At 41.4% G+C, this 18,325-nt stretch overlaps 1 protein-coding gene across 1 annotated transcript; it reads left to right on the top strand.

The window, feature by feature from the left end:
• Positions 1-2,282: 2,282 nt before the first annotated feature.
• LOC129407475 (putative proline-rich protein 21) lies at positions 2,283-3,131 on the top strand. The gene has a single exon (XM_055148674.1). The coding sequence runs from the start codon at positions 2,283-2,285 to the stop codon at positions 3,129-3,131; it is 849 nt and encodes a 282-aa protein (XP_055004649.1).
• Positions 3,132-18,325: the final 15,194 nt, after the last annotated feature.

The following is an 18,325-nucleotide window of genomic DNA, read 5'->3' as shown; positions in this document are numbered from 1 at the left end:
GGTCCTGGTTTAGTCCTGGTTTAGTCCTGGTTTAGTCCTGGTTTAGTCCTGGTTTAGACCTGGTTTAGTCCTGGTTTAGACCTGGTTTAGACCTGTTTTAGTCCTGGTTTAGTCCTGGTTTAGTCCTGGTTTATCCTGGTTTAGTTTCCTGGTTTAGTCCTGGTTTAGTCCTGGTTTTAGTCCTGGTTTCAGTCCTGGTCCTGGTTTAGTCCTGGTTTAGTCCTGGTTTAGTCCTGTTTAGTCCTGGTTTAGTTCCTGGTTTAGACCTGGTTCAGTCCTGGTTTAGACCTGGTTTAGTCCTGGTTTAGTCCTGGTTTCAGTCCTGGTTTAGAGTCCTGTTTTAGTCCTGGTTCTGGTTTAGACCTGGTTCAGTCCTGTTTTAGTCCTGGTTTAATCCTGGTTTGGTTCTGGTTTAGTTCTGGTTTAGACCTGGTTCAGTCCTGGGAACGGGAAACGGCTGTAATCTGTTTTTTTCCATTTTTCATTTAAACACAAAAATTTGGTTTTGGAGCCAAATAATGAAGAAAATAGTTGTTTTTTTCATTTTCTTATTTTTGGTTTTAGATTGAAAAACAAATGAACGAATGACACACAGATTTTGTTTTGTTTCATTCACATGTTGGAGTAACTCTTTATTATTAGTCTGTTTACATCTCCAAAGCTCAAAGTGCTCTGTTCCACCTTGTGATGTCATGAAGTGGTAGATTTCAAGTGAAATGCTACACTTGAGCTTTTGCTTCGTGGTTTAGATCGGAAATTCCAAGTCTGAGATCGTCCAAATGATTCTAGTGAAGGTGTGTGGAGTTTAAAAACACAGTGGAGCACTTCCTGTATCACTGCCTGACGTCACAAGGTGGAAGAGAGTATTTTCAGTTTGAGAATAGAACAGAATAGAATATCGAATAGACTATTTTTATTTGTCATTGGCCATGTTTACATGAAGTTAATGACATTTTTTAATTCCGAATTAATCGTTCTGAATGAAAATATTCTCCTTTGAGTTTACATGGAAAACACGTTTAATCATCTTTATTAAAAAAAAAAAACCTTGAGACCAACGTTTGCTCTGGACGCCATCTTATAGAACGTCATCGCGTCATAAAGACGACCCAACGAGCGCCAACCAACCAACGCTCCGAACCACCGACATTATTTTTAAGAAGAATAAACGTTTACATGATCCAGGAATAAATTAATTCAGCTTTAAAATGGGAATAAACCACTCACTTACTTTGGAATTAAATTTAATTACAAATCATCATTTTCATTAGGACTTCAACGTTTACATGGTCTTTTTAAAGGTGGAATTGTATTTATGTATTTATTATTTTTATTTGGAATTAAAGCTCTCATGTAACAGATACAAAGAAATATGAAGTGCAGTTCATGTTCAGTGCAAAAGTAGCAATAAATAATTAAAGATTAAAAAAGACAGTATCACTTAGGACATTTTTTGAGAGAGAAGAACTCAGTCTAAATCTGCAAGTTTGTGCGTTAAACATGTGTGAATGAAACAAAACACAACTCCAGGTCTGTTTGTGACGAGGAAACGACATTAGAACAGAAAATATTGTAATGTAGGTTCTTTAAATGGGGCGAGGAAAACCAACAGAATTCCTTTTTTAATCGTTTGATTGTTTCAGTGAGATCTAAACCCACACACCTGAGCCCGGACTTCCTCTCTCTTTAAGCTCCAGCGGTGAGCAGCAGTCGGCGGTGCGTTCAGGTGTCGTCTGTGATTACAGGCGCCCGCGTGAGCGCACTAATGCATCTCTGTATTAACACGTCTCCTGTTCGCCGTGGGCACCTTCCTCCCGTCAGAACAGATTTCCGTCTCGGAGCCTGGTACCTCCTCTCGCACCGCAGCGCTCGGAAAAGCACCTCGGCTGTTTACTGTACGACTTTAGAAAGGCTGATGTTTTACTTTAGATGTTTAAAGGCCCAGAATACACCATTTTCTGATCTGTTCTACCGTTTCCTCGTCACAAACAGAGCTGGAGTTGTGTTTTGTTTCATTCACATGTTTAACGCACAAACCCTGCACATTTAGGCTGAGTTCTTCTCTCAAACTGAAAACCTTGTGATGTCATGTTATTATTTATTATTTTTATTATCATTAGGCCCGAGCTCGCAGCACAATGCACAATGTCACTTCACACACGAAGTTCACTTAATCCTGTGTGTGGTTTATTCAGATTTTAAGGCCAAATTAATTCCTCGATCATGTAAACGTTTACAGCACAGTGCAAATATCTGTAATTCCAACAACCCTCCATTCCGACATGCCCCCTATTCCGACATTTGTTGACATTTTTACAACCTACATGTATTTTGGAGCATCACATTTTTTGCCTTGTATACACCATTTGGCCCGTGTCTTCTTGCGTACGTCGTGTGGACGTGTCTTCTCTCATATGCAGCATAGACAGCGCCTCTTCCCGTACGCCACGTGGCCCCTGTCTTCTCGCATGGACCGTGTCTTCTCATGTGAACCGTGTCTTCTCACGTACACCGTATGGACCATGTCTTCTCGCATACGCCGCATGGACCGCACCTCTTCCTGTACAGCTTGTGGGCCGTGTCTTCTTGCGTATGCCGTCTGGCTTGTGTCTTCTTGCATACGCCGCGTGGACCGTGTCTCCTCCCGTATGCCGCGTGGACCACGCCTCCTCCCGTGCGCCATGTGGACCGTGTCTTTTCATGTACGTCGCATGGACCACGCCTCCTCCCGTACGCCGTGTGGACCGTGTCTTTTCATGTACGTCGCATGGACCACGCCTCCTCCCGTACGCCGTGTGGACCGTGTCTTTTCATGTACGTCGCATGGACCACGCCTCCTCCCGTACGCCGTGTGGACCGTGTCTTTTCATGTACGTCGCATGGACCACGCCTCCTCCCGTACGCCATGTGGACTGTGTCTTCTCGCGTACACTGTGTTGACCGAACCTCCTCCCATATGCCGCGTGGGCCGTGTCTTCTCGCGTACACCACATGATCTGCGCCTCCTCCCGTACACTGCATGGACCGTGTCTTTTCGTGTACGTTGCATGAACCGTGCCTCCTCCCATACGCTGCGTGGACCATGTCTTCTTGCGTCCGTCACATGGACTATGCCTCCTCCCTTACGTTGAGTGGGCCGCACCTCCAAAACCGAACTAAAACCAGGACTAAACCAGGACTAAAATCTAGGTCTAAACCGCACCTCCTACGCCGCCAGTCTGTGAAAATATTGTCCTGAACAGAGCTACTTAATAATTCCCTTGTGTGTCGGAATGGAGGAATGTTGAGGAAAAAAAAAAGCTAAAGTGCCGCCTTTCTGACCAAGAAAAAAAAAAAGTCAGAGTGCAGGATAACGTTGGATAAAAAATGTAAACTCCGTCACTCCGGCAATTAGACATCAGTGTCGAGAGTGACGGCATTTAACCGAACAACCAAACCTGCACTCTCCCGTTCTTTCCTCGTTCAGGTTTTATTGTCTTGTCTCATTCTCTTCTGCTGTGCACTTAAAGCTCTTAGCATGTCTCACCACACACACACACACACACACACACACACACACAACATGCACACACACACACACACACTCGGCTGGATCTGCTTCAGGAGGTTTTCTATCTCACCACATTTTCTGGTTGCGCTCGTGTGAGGCTCGTGGCGGGCCTCACTTCAGGGACCACAGACGATAAAATGTTCCAGGGTTTATCTTTAAAAGGCCTCGCTATCACAACCGCTCCATCCACAACAAGGCAGCGCCACAGGGGGAGCCACCCAGGAGAGGAGCGCCCCGGGGCAGCCTCTCATCCCGGGACAGAGGAAGACGAGGAGGAGGAGGAGGAGGTCTGAAGCTCAACAATCGGCCTTGCACTCGTTCTCTGAGGCTTTACAGATGCACGTGTTTTTAGGAAAATTCAAGCATGAAACAAACCCAAGATGGCGGCGGTTACGTTCGATAAAACCTTGGATTGATTTGAGCTTTCTGATCGCGCGGGTTTAAGTCTGAACGCTCTTTTTCTCATCCGTGATGGAGGACAGGTCGGTCGCTCGAGTTCTAATGTCGTTTCCTCGTCACAAACAGAGCTGGAGTTGTGTTTTGTTTTATTTACACATGTTTAATGCACAAAAATGCACATTGAGATAATTTTATGTCATATCGACCAATTAGTTTATTTGTTTTAAGAGTCAGATAAAAAAAAATTAAATAAAATGATGCTGGCGCTACGAGAATAAAGTCGTAACATTTCAACATTAAAGTTGTAATATTAAGAGAATAAAGTCGAAGCCAGAAAAAGTTGTAATTTTACGAGAATAAAGTTATAATTTTACAAGAATAAAGTTGATAAATAAAATTGTAATATTATGAGAATAAAGTTATAATATTAAGAGAATGTCGTAATAAAATCAAAGTCAAAGTGAAAAATGCAGCAGAAGAACCTTGTTTTTCAATTTAAAACCAAAAATAAGAAAACAAAAAAAAAAACAACACAATTTTCTTCATTATTTGTGCCTCCGGACTGAACCAGGACTGAACCAGGTCTGGGACCAGACCAGGGACTGAGACCAGGACTTAGACCGGGACCAGACATGGACTGAGTCTGGGACCAAGACTGAGACCAGGATCAGACCAGAACTGAGACCAGGATTGAGACCGGGAACAGGACCAGGACTGAGACTGGGACCGAGACCGGGACCAGACCAGGACCAAACCGTGATACCGGGACCAGACCGGGACTGAAAATGGTTTAGTCCTGATTCAGTCCTGGTTCAGTCCTGGTTCAGTCCTGGTTCAGTCCGTATGCGGCGCAATAGTCCCGCATCGCATTTTAAAGTCACGGAAACGCCATTTCCCATTTCCGTGACTTAAACCAGGACTAAAGCAGGATTAAAAGGTTTTCAGTCCTGGTCTGGTCCCGGTCTCAGTCCTGGTCTTTGTTCTGGTTTGGTTCCAGACCTTTATTCTCGTAGCTTCAGCATTTAAAATTTTTTTTTATCTGACCCTTATACTCCGTCGTAGTTTATCAGCACTAGGGTGTGCAAAAATATTGAAATATCTATATATGGTGTCGTTTAATTTGATGATTGAGATTTAAGTACTTATTTTGGGCAAGTAATAATTTTACATTCTTTTATAATGGAACATAAAACATTAATGAAATCATAGCAGAAATAATAATAATAACAACAACAACAATGAGCCCAAAAACGAGTGGGAACAGTGAGGAGTGGGATGATACAGTATCAGTATCGTGGGCTTTATGTTATTAGGTTCTTTTTGCAGACCTAGAGTTTTGTTTCATACCTGACAGTTTTGACTGCTCACTAGCGCTCTTCCTCAGAGTCACGGGATGTTGCTGTGACATGTCCAGTCAGCTGATTTAAACAGGTTTTGGCGCTGTCTTCCTACCAGTGGAGGCAGGAAGACAGTGCCACCTGCAGTCCGACTTCCTCAGGACAGTATCCCAGGTGTGCAACATCCCGTGACTCTGAGGAAGAGCGCTAGTGAGCAGTCAAAACTGTCAGGTATGAAACAAAACTCTAGGTCTGCAAAAAGAACCTAATAACATAAAATATCGGAAGACCAAATGAATCTCATTGAACTAGTATCGTGGACGGCTGTATCGATATATCACCAAGAGTATTTTAAGGTATATTTTACTAAATTATGTTGTGTAAGAGCTACAATTGGCTTGACGTTTTCACTGGTGCCACCTAGTGCCTCTGCTCAATTTCATTTCTCTCCAGTGACTAGGTCAGGAATCAGAATACACTAGACAATGTGTAAGAACCCTGGAGGTTGTAGACGACGCACCGTCCAATCAGCTGTGAAGTCATGACGTCAAACTTGTGGCATCTGTCTGTGTCCATTTTGTGGAACAACACAACAGTAAACAAAGCGTCAAGATGGATGTAGACGAAGATAAATATTCTGTGCTGGCGACGATTCCCGAGATCGAGGATTAAAGCCTGAACAAAGAGAATGTTATCAAGAGGAAAGACGTTATTGTCCTTCTTCCTACAGGATTTGGTGCATTACAAACGTCACGACCAAACAGCAGCGATTAGTTAAATAAAAAAAGTACCTGCCTACTGTTGAGTGAACGAATCCTAATGCTGCGAGGTTACACGGTTTCCTCGAAATGAAACCGGCTGATGAATCAGATTAAATGAGCACAGGCCACTGAAAACAACACAACGACATCTTGGGTTCACCTTTAGATGTGATTATAGTTTTATGCAGGCCACATGTGCAGTAGAGTGGCAAGGGACTCTATAGGACCTTCAAAATAAAGTGATCAAAATCCTTAAATCCGAAATGTCAGACTGTTAGTTGAGTTGTTGGTGGATCTTTGGAAATTTGTGATTGTGTAATAATAATGAGAAAACAGATCATTTCAATAGTTCTGTCCAGTTCAGCTCCTCGTTCTGGTCTTAAAATGTCCATATAAACCTGTTCTACATGATCCTGGTGTTTTTATTTCAATATTTTGTCCATAAATCCATTCCTATTCCTAATATGGAACTCAGCTCCTCTACCCGCAGGCCATGGTGAGCTTCATTTGACTGGAGCTGAATCCTCTGGGTGAAATCACACTTTCTTTCTACCGTCTATGGGCCTAATGAATGTGCATACAGAAACCTGCTACAGTCTTTATATTGTTCTCTGCTCGGTGAATATTCTCAGGCCTTTGGAGACGGTTCTTCTTTTTTTGTTTCTTTTGCACAGTTCAGGTTCAAACTCCTCGGGCTGCTGTCGACACAGTTATCGTCTGTGCATCTCTACACTTTTTAATCCCATGTCTTTCCACTATAACAAATGTACTTTTATAATTCTTGCTGAACCCTCGTCTTCGCTCTGACCTGGGGACGCACATTATAACACAAAGTTTCTCTACGGATACTTTGTTCTGGGGGGGGTTCTACATGCATCTCCATTGGCGGGATGTTCAGATGTTACCATGGCGACACAGTGCACACATTAATAAATACGGTGAAAACGGTTTTAAAACTCAAGAAAAAAATTACAAAATGGGTTTAAAGAGCAGGTTTTCAGGAGAGTGTGATCAGTCCGAGCCAGGGGTGGGCGATTTTATTTTTTTTCCATGGGTCCAAAATATTGTGGAGGGCTGAGCCAAAATGCTAAACTCAATTCTGCACAATATGAATTGTATTTCTTTATAAAAAGCAGTAAATAGCTTTGTGTTTACAAGCTGGTAAAATTGGTAAGAGTTTACGTTATGAATAAAAAATAATAATAACCTTTATGCTGCAACTTAGACAATTAGACGTCAGTGTCTAAACATGTCGGAATAGCAGCGTGTAACCAAAGTTGGCAGGGCGTCCAGCTTTCATAAAGGTTGGATTTTGTAGGGATTCTTCTGTATTTCCATATCGTCAAAGTGCCTAAAAATTTGCTTTGTAAGAGTTAACTTAGCCTCACTCTGAACCCGTTGGAGGCCAGCCCTATATTCCCTTATTTTAAGTTTTTCTTATTTCTACGATTTTTCTCAAACTTAACTCTAAGTCAAGTCATTTTATTTTTATGCTGCATTTAAAGCGATGATTCAGAGTCATTTCAACCTCGGATCCTTGGCACCATGACGTCTACTTTACATCTGTAGTCAAGTGCTGCTGGAGAATAGGTTGAGTGTACAGCAATTCACGACCAAATTATATTGGGAGAAATTCCGATGCAAATTCATGATAAAGGAAATGTGGGAACAAAGGGCCTAATTTTGGAAAGAAAAGAAAAAAACAAAAAACTAACTTAGAAATGAGAGAACACAGGGCTGAGGGAACATAGGCACCGTCCAGATTTGATTATACTTCCATGGTTTTAGCGCACAAATCAGCTCCATCCAAGACAGCTCTTTCTGGTCAGATTGTGTTAAAACAAAACTCATATGAAAGTCCAATAAAGCCACAGCAGAGTTTACAGTTAGCACCACACCCCCAGGGAATGTTGATACGATACATACCTCGATACAGTGAGCTTTTGATTTGATACGATTCAATAAAAAATAAAAGCTAAATCATAAAGTAGGAAAAAACTGAGGCACTCAAACAGTACAAACACATTGGCGTGATTTTAACTTCATCTGCCCTGTGGTATTAAAGGCTTTCAATTATTTTGTACTTTTTGAGTGCCTCCATTTTTTCCTATTTTGTATTTGAGACTGGTCCTACACTGAAGAGCACCAAAAGGACAATTCTCCACAATTTTTGTATATCCATGTATCACTCCTGCCCCCAAAGCTTTGTAAAGTCTAAATCAGGGGTGTTCACACTTTTTCAGCATGTGAGCTACTTACTAAATGACCAAGTCAAAATGATCGACAAAGCCAAACAAACTGCACTGAAACACTCTGTGCCCCTTTTTTGGACCCTCACCCACAGTTTGAGAACCTCTTCTTTAAGAGAACTTCCTCTGGCACTTTACACAAAACTGTGAAAAAAGTGAAGGAAGATTTTTAAACCTGTTTTTTAAAGTTCCAAACTGGAGTTTCATTCTTTTCTGGTTTTGCAGTGATATTTACCAGCCTCTGCACGTTTACCAAACCAAACGCACATCGTGACAAACACAGATGCATTTGTCACTTTTGTTAGACAAACTTCAGCCAAATGTGGCAGTAGGTCTGTTCTGTAGATCCGCTCTATGCTGTAGACCTGCTTTGTGCCAACACTGGAACACAAATTTAGACTGGTTTTTGCTTCACGTTTGGTCTTGCTCTTCTAATCAGCCGCACTGTGGGAGGGGCTTGTGTTGGCTGTACGCAGGAAGGAGCGAGAGCGTGAAAAGGCGAGGGGCGGCGTGCTGACGTGAGGCAGGTGGACAGGTAGGATGTTTAGGAAGTTGAACCTGCCCTGTGATGCACGCTGGTACACGAGGGCACACGCTGTTGCAGACGAGCCGTGCATAGGGAGTGTGTGTGTTTGTGATGCGCCGTAGAGTCTCCGCGGGTTTCAAATGAGCGCACAGGCTGCACTGAGACGCCCCACACGCTCCTGCACCCGCTACAAGTTTATTACCAACAGCAGCGGCCGGAATGAAATATGATCACACTTGTTGAGTGTCAGACCTCGAGTGAGAGACAAGACCGAGTCCAAACGCGAGTCCGAGACGAGACACGGCGATCTACCCACACGACCTTGGCGATCGACTGGTAGATCGGGATCGACGTATTGAGCACCACTGGTCTAAATCATGTGTGTGATACTAAAAGTCTTTGTTAAACCAGTTCTTGTGCCAAGTTCATATGAAACACAAATATTTTAATCATCAAAACTGGGTTCAGAGGAAGGAAACTCTTTTTCAAACAACAAAACTGTAGCTCTGTAACAAAATAATTTAGTAAAATACACCAAAAAGTACTCTTGGCGATATATTGATACAGTATCATCACATTAAGCAATGAGTATCTATCTATATTTTAATATTTTTGCACACCCTTAAACGTGATGTCAGTGCAAAATATCAATAATCGAGGCTTGTGATTGAAAAAAGTATGTTTCAAAGAATAGCTTTGAGCTTTGTACGACTGATAATGACGTGAACAAACTGAAGCGAAACCACCTCACCTCCAAAATACAACCGCACAAGTCAGAGAACGAATCACTGATAAAAACTCCAAACTCCAGCAGAAAAAGCAGCCTGTCCGAGTGGATTCATGCATTTTGTACCATCTCCACCGTCCAATTTACAGCTGCCATGTTTCATATAGATTCCGACTTGGCCCCTGCGTCTCCCGGCACCTCCATTTTTCATCTCTGCAGCAGCGTCGGCCGGATCCAAAGCCTGGTCTCTGCTGGAGTCCTGCCGCCGCGGTTACCGGTCAAACACTGAAACGTCAGATTAAACTTGTTCTCTTGACGTCTGCCGAGAGTCCTGGAGAGAGGCTTTAAAGGAAAGTCTGAGCGAAACACGAGCAGAAGTGACCTGGAGGATTTTGTGATTTGAAGTTCCAAAAACTGCTGCTGAAGATTGTTACTTTCACGTTGTTAAAGGTTCTATATTACACAGAGCTGACTCTTGTGAGCTTTAAGACAAGTTATAATGTTGTTACCTCCCCAAAAACAGAACTGGAGTTGTGTTTTGTTTAGTCTCTCTACATCTCCAAAGCTTAAAATGCTCTGTTTTACCTTGTGATGTCATGAAGCAGTTGGGTCTGGTCAAGTGGTAACGAGGGAAACAGTTGCAGATTTTTGACATTCAAATGTCTCTTATTCAGAAACTAGAGGGACTATTGAAATAAGTAAAGTATCAGAATGTAGGAAAGAGTTACACTCCAACAGGGGTCAAGTTAAACCTGTGATATTCTTTCAAGTTGTTCAAGACAAAAACAATTTAAAACTCATGTTGGTAACAGAGGGAATTAAATATGCAGCACTTTTTGGGCAATAAATCCAAACAGTGATAACTCTTGGTTCTCACTTCCATATCCTTAACAAACTGGTTTGAATATTTGCTTCATATAGTTTTCTAGTTTTCTCTGTTGAATACATTTTTATATCAGATGTATTAACTTGAATTTTTGGTCTTGCTGTTTACTTCTGCTTGACCGGGCCCAGTAGTTTTCAAGTGAACAGCTCCTTTTACTCCCATTGCTCTTCTGATATTTTATGTTATTAGGTTCTTTTTTCAGACCAAGGGTTTGTTTTATACCTGACCGTTTCGATGACTCACTAGCGCTCTTCCTCAGAGTCACGTGATGTTTCTGTGACGTGTCCGTTCAGCTGATTTATTCAGGTTTTGGCGCTGTCTTCCTACCGGTGGAGGCAGGACCAGTCTGAGGAAGAGCACTGGTGAGTCGTCGAAACTGTCAGGTATGAAAACAAACCCTTGGTCTGAAAAAAGAACCTAATAACATAAGCTCCTTTTACCTTGAGCTCAGTAGAGGTAGAGAGGGCTGAAATTTTGTGGTGTCAAGCGATAAAAAAAAATTGAGAGATTAATTAATTATGATCTGTAATTAATTAATCTAATTAATCTCTTTTTTAATCTCACCTAAAAATTGCTGAGAAAAGCTTCAACTTGAGGTATTTTCATTTGAATTATTACATTATTTTCATACTATCATTATCATTTTTATATAAAGTATCATTATTATTACTGTTACTAATCTGCATAAATAAACTCAACTTTACAACATATAAACATAATGACTCTAGAGCCACATCAGCCCATTTTACATTATAATGTGTTTAATGTAGCTTTGTCCAAGTCTCACAAAAACTAAATTTAAAACTACATGGTTAATTTGCATAAACTAAGCAGAGAAAAGAAAAAAAAAAAAATGCTCTTGTGCGCTGATGCAGTTCAGCTTCTACTAAAGGACACGACTCAGTGGAATATGAGTGTTCTTTCTGTGACAGAGGGATGTTCTGCTGAAGGTGAGTCTGTTCTGTGTGTCGTGATGTTTTCAGAGATCAGACATGTGCAGGTTTATCACAGATGCAGCGAGAACAGGAATGAAAATTACAATTGTTTGCGGGAGCGAGCGGAGCAGGACTGCACAGTGCGACTGTGTCCTAACAACAACATAAAAACAGATTTTATAAAAAGGCAACTCACGTACAGAAACAGTAAAGTTAGAGATTAAAAATAAGATTAACACGATTAAAAAACATAACGCGCTAAATACGACTGTAATTAATTAATCGCAATTAATGCAATAATTTGACCCCCCTACTGAAATTATTAAGATGATTCTAGTGAAAGTGTATGAAGTTTAAAAACACAGTGAAGCACTTCCTGAACTACCACATGACATCACAAGGTGAAAGAGAGTGTTTGAGAGAAAAATCTAAATGTGCAGGTTTGTGAGTTAAACATGTGAGAATGAAACAAAACACAACACCAGGTCTGTGTCTGGAAACGACATTAGAACATGACTTAAATTTGCACCATGGAGATGTTACTGATGTTCCTTGGTGTGACATTTAACATATTCATTTAGCTTTTATTCATTACATTAAGGTCACGTTTACACGGAAACTAATCACCGTATCACCGTACTGGAAACGATGTGTGTCCAGAGAAGTCGTTTCTGTGTCTGCAATCAAAGCGTAACATTGAAACTGCCTGAAAGGCTCGTCATCACGACGTCACGTGGTCGGTAAAAACAAAGAAGTGGAGCACTGTGTCGGAAGTTGCAGTAGAAGATTTTGAGCTGAAGAAGATGGTAAGCGTAAGTTCTAAGTAGTTGTAGCTCCGCTGTTTCCCGTTTGTCTCTTTTTTGTTTAAACTGTTTTCCACAATGACCAATGTCACAAACCCAGAGAATCAGGAAGGAGCGAGTCACAGTGACGTGGTCCAGTAAAAACACGACTCGAGCTCCTACATCAGAGTATCAGTGTTTTCAGGCGTCCACACAGTCAAGGATCAGATCTGTATGAACATGAATTCGTGGGAGCTGGAGGCACCAGATTCCGTCTCTGGAGTCGGATTAGTGCGAACGAACACTGTATCCACAACGAAAACAACTGGAACACAAACTAGTGTGGACAGGGCCTCAGAGTAAAGGTGACTACATATGGGTCTGGTCAAGTTGACATTCAAATGTCTCTTATTCAGAAACTAGAGGGACTATTGAAATAAGTCAAGTATCAGAATGTAGGAAAGAGTTACACTCCAACAGGGTCAAGTTAAACCTGTGAGATTCTTTCAAGTTGTTGACAAAAAAATTTGAAAACTCATGTCGGTAACGGAGGGAATGATGCAGCACTTTTTGGGCAATAAATCCAAACAGTGATAACTCTTGGTTCTCACTTCCATATCCTTAACAAACTGGTTTGAATATTTGCTTCATATAGTTTTCTACCATATGGTACAAGATTAGGTTGAAAAACCTCTTACTTTTTGACTCATGAGATTTTTTATTAAGAAAGGTCATGGTAACGGAGGGAAAATTGTACAACAAGTAGAAGGTGCAGGATTTTACATCATTTGTTGCTTTTTTCTTCTGAATACTTTAATATTACTTCAAAATGAAAGAAAACTATTTATATAAAATATGTCAGTCCTTCCAAGCAAATTTTTATCATTTTAAATACATTTTTTTTTTTTTGAAAATCATCTGTACCTTCATCAACAGTTCAAAGATGGAATAACACAAGATATGATGAAATACATCCATTTATTGACATGATTTTCAGGTCTTTGAAATTTGGGAAATAATTTTTTGTTCCATGTTTCATACATGGTCTGTTTAAAACATATGGAACTTTAGAACCAAAAATGGTACAGAAAAAAGGTCAACAGTTTCATAAACTAGAGTACATATGTATCTGTTCAATACATTTTTATATCAGATGCATTAACTTGAATTTTTGGCCTTGTTGTTTACTTCTGCTTGACCGGGTCCATATTTCAGATTTGAGGAACTGACAGATGAGTTCTATGACTGAAAACTAAAGTTCACTTCACCTGCTGTGTTTGATGAAAAAGGAATTTACTGGTCACTACACTGAGGAATTACTTGTAAACTCAGCTTTAAATTCAAGGCAATCAGTTTCCTAGATTTTTTCACGTTAGGTCTACTCATTAGATTTGTCGGTGCCTTTAAGAGTCAATTTTGCGTAATATAGGATCTTTTAAGGAGGGTGGACTCAAAGCTTTAAAAACAAATGACTACCCCACAGAAGTATAATTCGATAGTAAAGAGCTGCATGTGCTTCTAAAATTATAAATAAAGACGTAAACTCTGCAAACGGTGCCACGGTTTCGATTTGATCCCAGGTTTTTTTCCACCTGCAGCGCTGCCATCTTCCTCCTCTGGCCTGAGCCTCGCGCGCCGTCTCACCTGTGCTCTCGTCCTTCGCGGTGCAGTTGTTTTCCGCACGATCGCGTCCAGTTGGCGGGTCGGACTCCGCTGCATTGATCTGACCTCCAGGGTGCGGTGTACATCCTGGCTGAGGCTGCCCCGGCTCCGTGCACCGGTGGCAGGCCAGGTGCAGCAGCGTTAGTCCTGGAAGATCTTTTATTTAGCCACAGCAGAAACACCGGGGCTCATGCATAATGCAGCCGGACCCCTGTAACAAGCTGGAGGCCGGCTCTGCACCTCGCGTGTGCCTTAAAATATAGATAAAAGACCAACAGCAGCTACAAACACAAGGTTTTTTTTTCACAGCGAGAGAGAGCGGTGAGCAGAGAGTCCACAGCAATTAGACTGAGCCGGGGTCCACACAGGAGAGTCCAGCTGCAGCAACAAGGCCAGAGCACGGGTTTCACCGATGTAGTGTGCTCTCAAATTTGTCTATATTATGTTCTACACAGAAACGTCAGGAAAGAAACTCCAACTTTTACTGAGTTTGGCGTTTTAAAGATACTAGATTACACAAAACGGACTCTTGTGAGCTTTAAGTTGCGTTATAATGCTGTTACATCCTCAAAAACAGAGCTGGAGTCGTGTTTTGTTTCATTCACACGTTTGAGTAACTCTTTTTTTATTAGTCTGTCTACATCTCCAAACCTCAAAATGCTCTGTTCTACCTTGTGATGTCACGAAGTGGTCATTTTCAACACCTTTTACCTTTTAATTCAGTAGAAATCGGTAATTCCAGGACTGAAATGATCCAAATGATTCTAGAGAAGGTGTGTGGAGTTTAAAAACACAATGGAGCACGTCCTTGTATAACCAAATAACATCATATGGTGCAAAAGAGAAGAACTCAGCCTAAATCTGCAGGGTTTGTGTTTTAATTAAACGTGTGAATGAAAAAAAAACACAGCTCCAGGTCTGTTTGTGATGAGGAAATGACATTAGAACATAGATCAGAAAATAGTGTCATATGGGCCGTTTTAAAGTGTATTATTGTGACCATGTAAATGAAGCAAAAAGAAAAGATACATATTTGGTGACAGAACATTGATATTGACATTGTAGAAGTTTTCAGCTTGTCCAAGAAAGGATGGAAGTAAAAGTCTGGACGTCTTAAGCAGGAGAAGTTTATTTACCATCAATAATATGGCTCGGAGGGAAGTGAAAAGTCATCATAGTCTGATTTCAAAAGTGAACACAGTGTGATCTTCGAGTGTTCAAGACCCTTGATTATGCTTCCAAAGCGAGTGTGGTGAGAGTATGTAGCCCATTAGACACTGGTTAGACAGTTTACATAATGGTGTGCAAAGAGAAGATGATCGTGTTACTGTAGCTCCTGTGAGTCAATGTTGAACAGAGAAATGTATGTGGAAGAAAAAATACTTAAATTCTCTGATAAATATAGTATGGTTAAAAACTCAGAAAAGTGCAATTTGAATGATATGTCATAAAAGGTGGAACAGAGCGTTTTGAGTTTTGCAGATGTAGACAGACTAATAATAAAGAGTTATATAAAATAAACATGTGTGACAAACAAAACACAACTCCAACTGTTTTTGAGGGAGTAACAACATTATAATGTGACTTAAACCTCACAAGAGTCCATTTTGTGTCATATACGACCTGCAAGGAGGCAGGACTAGGGTCACCAGATTTTCAAAATTAAAAACTGTGACATCCTCAGTGTGTGGTGGTTGGTAATAATAAAACTGTGAAATGAGTTCTCTTCTGCACTTGGAGTCAGTACAGTCACATTTTCTTTGTGTTTTGGTCATTTTTAAGCAGCTTTTCTGTATTTTACCCAAACAAATGTCAATATATGTCTCTGTTTACTGTTGGCAGGGATCAGAGTGGTCAAAAATAGGGACGTCTGGGACATTTCTTGTATAAAACTGGGACAAATTTTGCCAGGCTGGCTCCACCTAGTGCCTCTGCTCAATTTAATTTCTCTCCTGCGACTAGGTCAGGAATCAATATACACTAGACGGTTTGCAAGACCCCGGAAGTTGTAGACCACACGCTGGCCAATCAGTTAAGAACTGAACCAACCTGAGTTGCGAGAGCAGACTGCATACGCTCTCCTCCTTTGGACTTCCTTTGTCAAATACAAACTTTGCATTTTTATTGCACCTTTAATTTGTATGTTCATCTCGCAATGATCATTGACAGATGTGTTCACTCTCTGCTTTGTTTGCTGTTGGACACCATTGAGCCTTCTGGAGCATTACAAACATCATGACCAAACAGCAGCGATTGGCTAAATTAAAAAAAGTACCCACCTACCATCGAGTGAACGAATCCTAATGCTGCAAGTTCAGACTGTTTCTACGAAGTGAAACCGGCTGATGAATCAGGCTAGGACAAATCACTAGTATTAGGTAAACAGAGACGTCTGGTCACACTTGGCTGAACTCAAAGTGTTAAAAACAAATGAGCTGCAGAAGCTTCTAAAACTATAAAAAGATGCCAAGCTTTCGATTCAAACCCAGGATTTATTTGACCCACAGCTGCCGTCCTCTTCCCTCATCCCTGTCCTTTAGTTCTGTAGAGTTTGACAATTCCAGGGCTGAAATGATCCAAATGATTCTACTGAAGGTGTGTGGAGTTTAAAAACACAGTAGAGCACTTCCTGTACAGAGTGTTTTCAGTTTGAGCGAAGAACTCAGGCTAAATGTGCAGGCTTTGTGTGTTAAACTTGTGTGAATTAACAAGAAAAAACACAACTCCAGGTCTTTTTTTGACGAGGAAACTACAGTGGATCAGAAAATACGGCCCTTTAAATCAAATAAAAACACATCAAATTGAATCTTTCACGCTTTAATTGAAAGCGTTTCGGCTCCAGATCTGATTTCCACATCTCCAGCTCAGCGCATTTAACATCGTCTTTTTACATGTTTGAGATGTTGTCAGAATGAAGAGCCTGGCAGGTCTGAATCTTAAACTCGGAGCTTTTGGAGATGAGCTTGAAGTGGATTCCCTGGACTGTTTCATAACAACAGACTTATGCAACCTCGGAGCCGGCGGCCATGTTGTTTTTTTGCCCGAGGATGAAAGCCGCTCGTTTGGACAACACTCTCCAACACGCAGCTTTAATGTGGGAGAATGAGCCTCCGAAGACCAGCAGAAAAAAAGGCAGTTCTCCCATAAAGCAAACTGATTTTATTCATGTTTTATTGTCAACATCAAGGGCAGAGCCTATTGTAAGATTGGAGGAGCGGGAAATTGTCTGAGAGCAAAGCAAAAACTGAACCAAGAAGATAAAATTACAATTCTTTGGACTATAACTCATGGGCTGCTCGCTTCTCCGGAGATCTGACCTTTCGCCTGGTACTTTGGTTCTAGAGAAGTGACGTTAGTGAATGAATCGGCTCTTCTGAATGGTTCCTTAAACGTTAAAGTTAAAGTTGGAAGGTCTGTTACCTGCATGCCCCCATGTAAATGTTATGGACATGACTTTAAACAAATCTATTTAGCATTTAATATGAGTGTAACAGTACAAAAATCACAGTTTGGTATGTACCTTGGTTTTGAGGTCACAGTTCGGTTTATTTTCAGTACAATATGGGAATAAAACCATTTTCTTGTTGTTTTATTTGTGTGTTTATTAAACCAACAATTTTTTTAAGACTATACAAACGAGAAAACAAAGTAAATGCAAAATGCTCCTTGGTAATACTAATAAGTTAAATAAATAATGCCCAGCACTATTAGGGACGATATTTTCACAGACCGGCGACGTGTGGGAGGTCGCGTGGCATGGTTTAGTCCTGGTTAAATCCTGTTTATAGTCCTGGTTTAGACCTGGTGTAGTGTACTTTCACACCGCTAGGTCAATTGTTTGGTCCACACCAGGCAATAAAATTGTCATTCTGTAGCATATAAACTTTTGGTCCTTTCACACTGGCGAATGAACCAAAATTGGTTCAGTTGATGTTTCATCAGTGTTTATCTTCTGGTAGAAATAAGCGCCCATTTTGGGGTCAGCCCAACCTTCCCCAGTTCCCCAATCCAATTGTGAAAGTTACTGAAGCTCCCTGTTAACACCACAGGCCGTCCTCATCTCAGGTTTATCATCATAAACTCATAAAACAGCAGCATGTAGCCTAGAACTTTGTACAAACTCACATCAGCAGAAGCTCTGAGTTCGGGTAACAGTGACATGGGAGGACTCACTGTAGAGCACAGACCCTCAGGCTGAGGGTCCTTGGTCTTGTGCCGTCGTCCGAGTGTGTTGGTCAGATTGGTCCGGAGGCTCCGTCCTCCATATCCTGGTTCCACACGAGGGCGAGCAAGACCAATGTGCAATGGACTGGGTCGTCTGCACGCTGGACCTGTGTGGTGAAAGTGACAATGCACTGTCGACTACAGGTCTGGGCGGGCGGCTCACGTCCTCCACACTAGAGGACAACGGCTGGTACAGAGGTGGTGCAAAACATCCGGGCAGAAGCTCCACTCCCGGCTTCAGGTCATCTGAGCCCGGGGAACATAGACGCATCCTCAGTCTTGACTCA

Source organism: Boleophthalmus pectinirostris, unplaced genomic scaffold, assembly GCF_026225935.1.
Source record: "Boleophthalmus pectinirostris isolate CB_2022bp ecotype Guang Dong unplaced genomic scaffold, ASM2622593v1 HiC_scaffold_12, whole genome shotgun sequence".
NCBI classification, from domain to species: Eukaryota; Metazoa; Chordata; class Actinopteri; order Gobiiformes; family Gobiidae; genus Boleophthalmus; species Boleophthalmus pectinirostris.
This window is presented reverse-complemented; position numbering and strand designations above follow the sequence as displayed.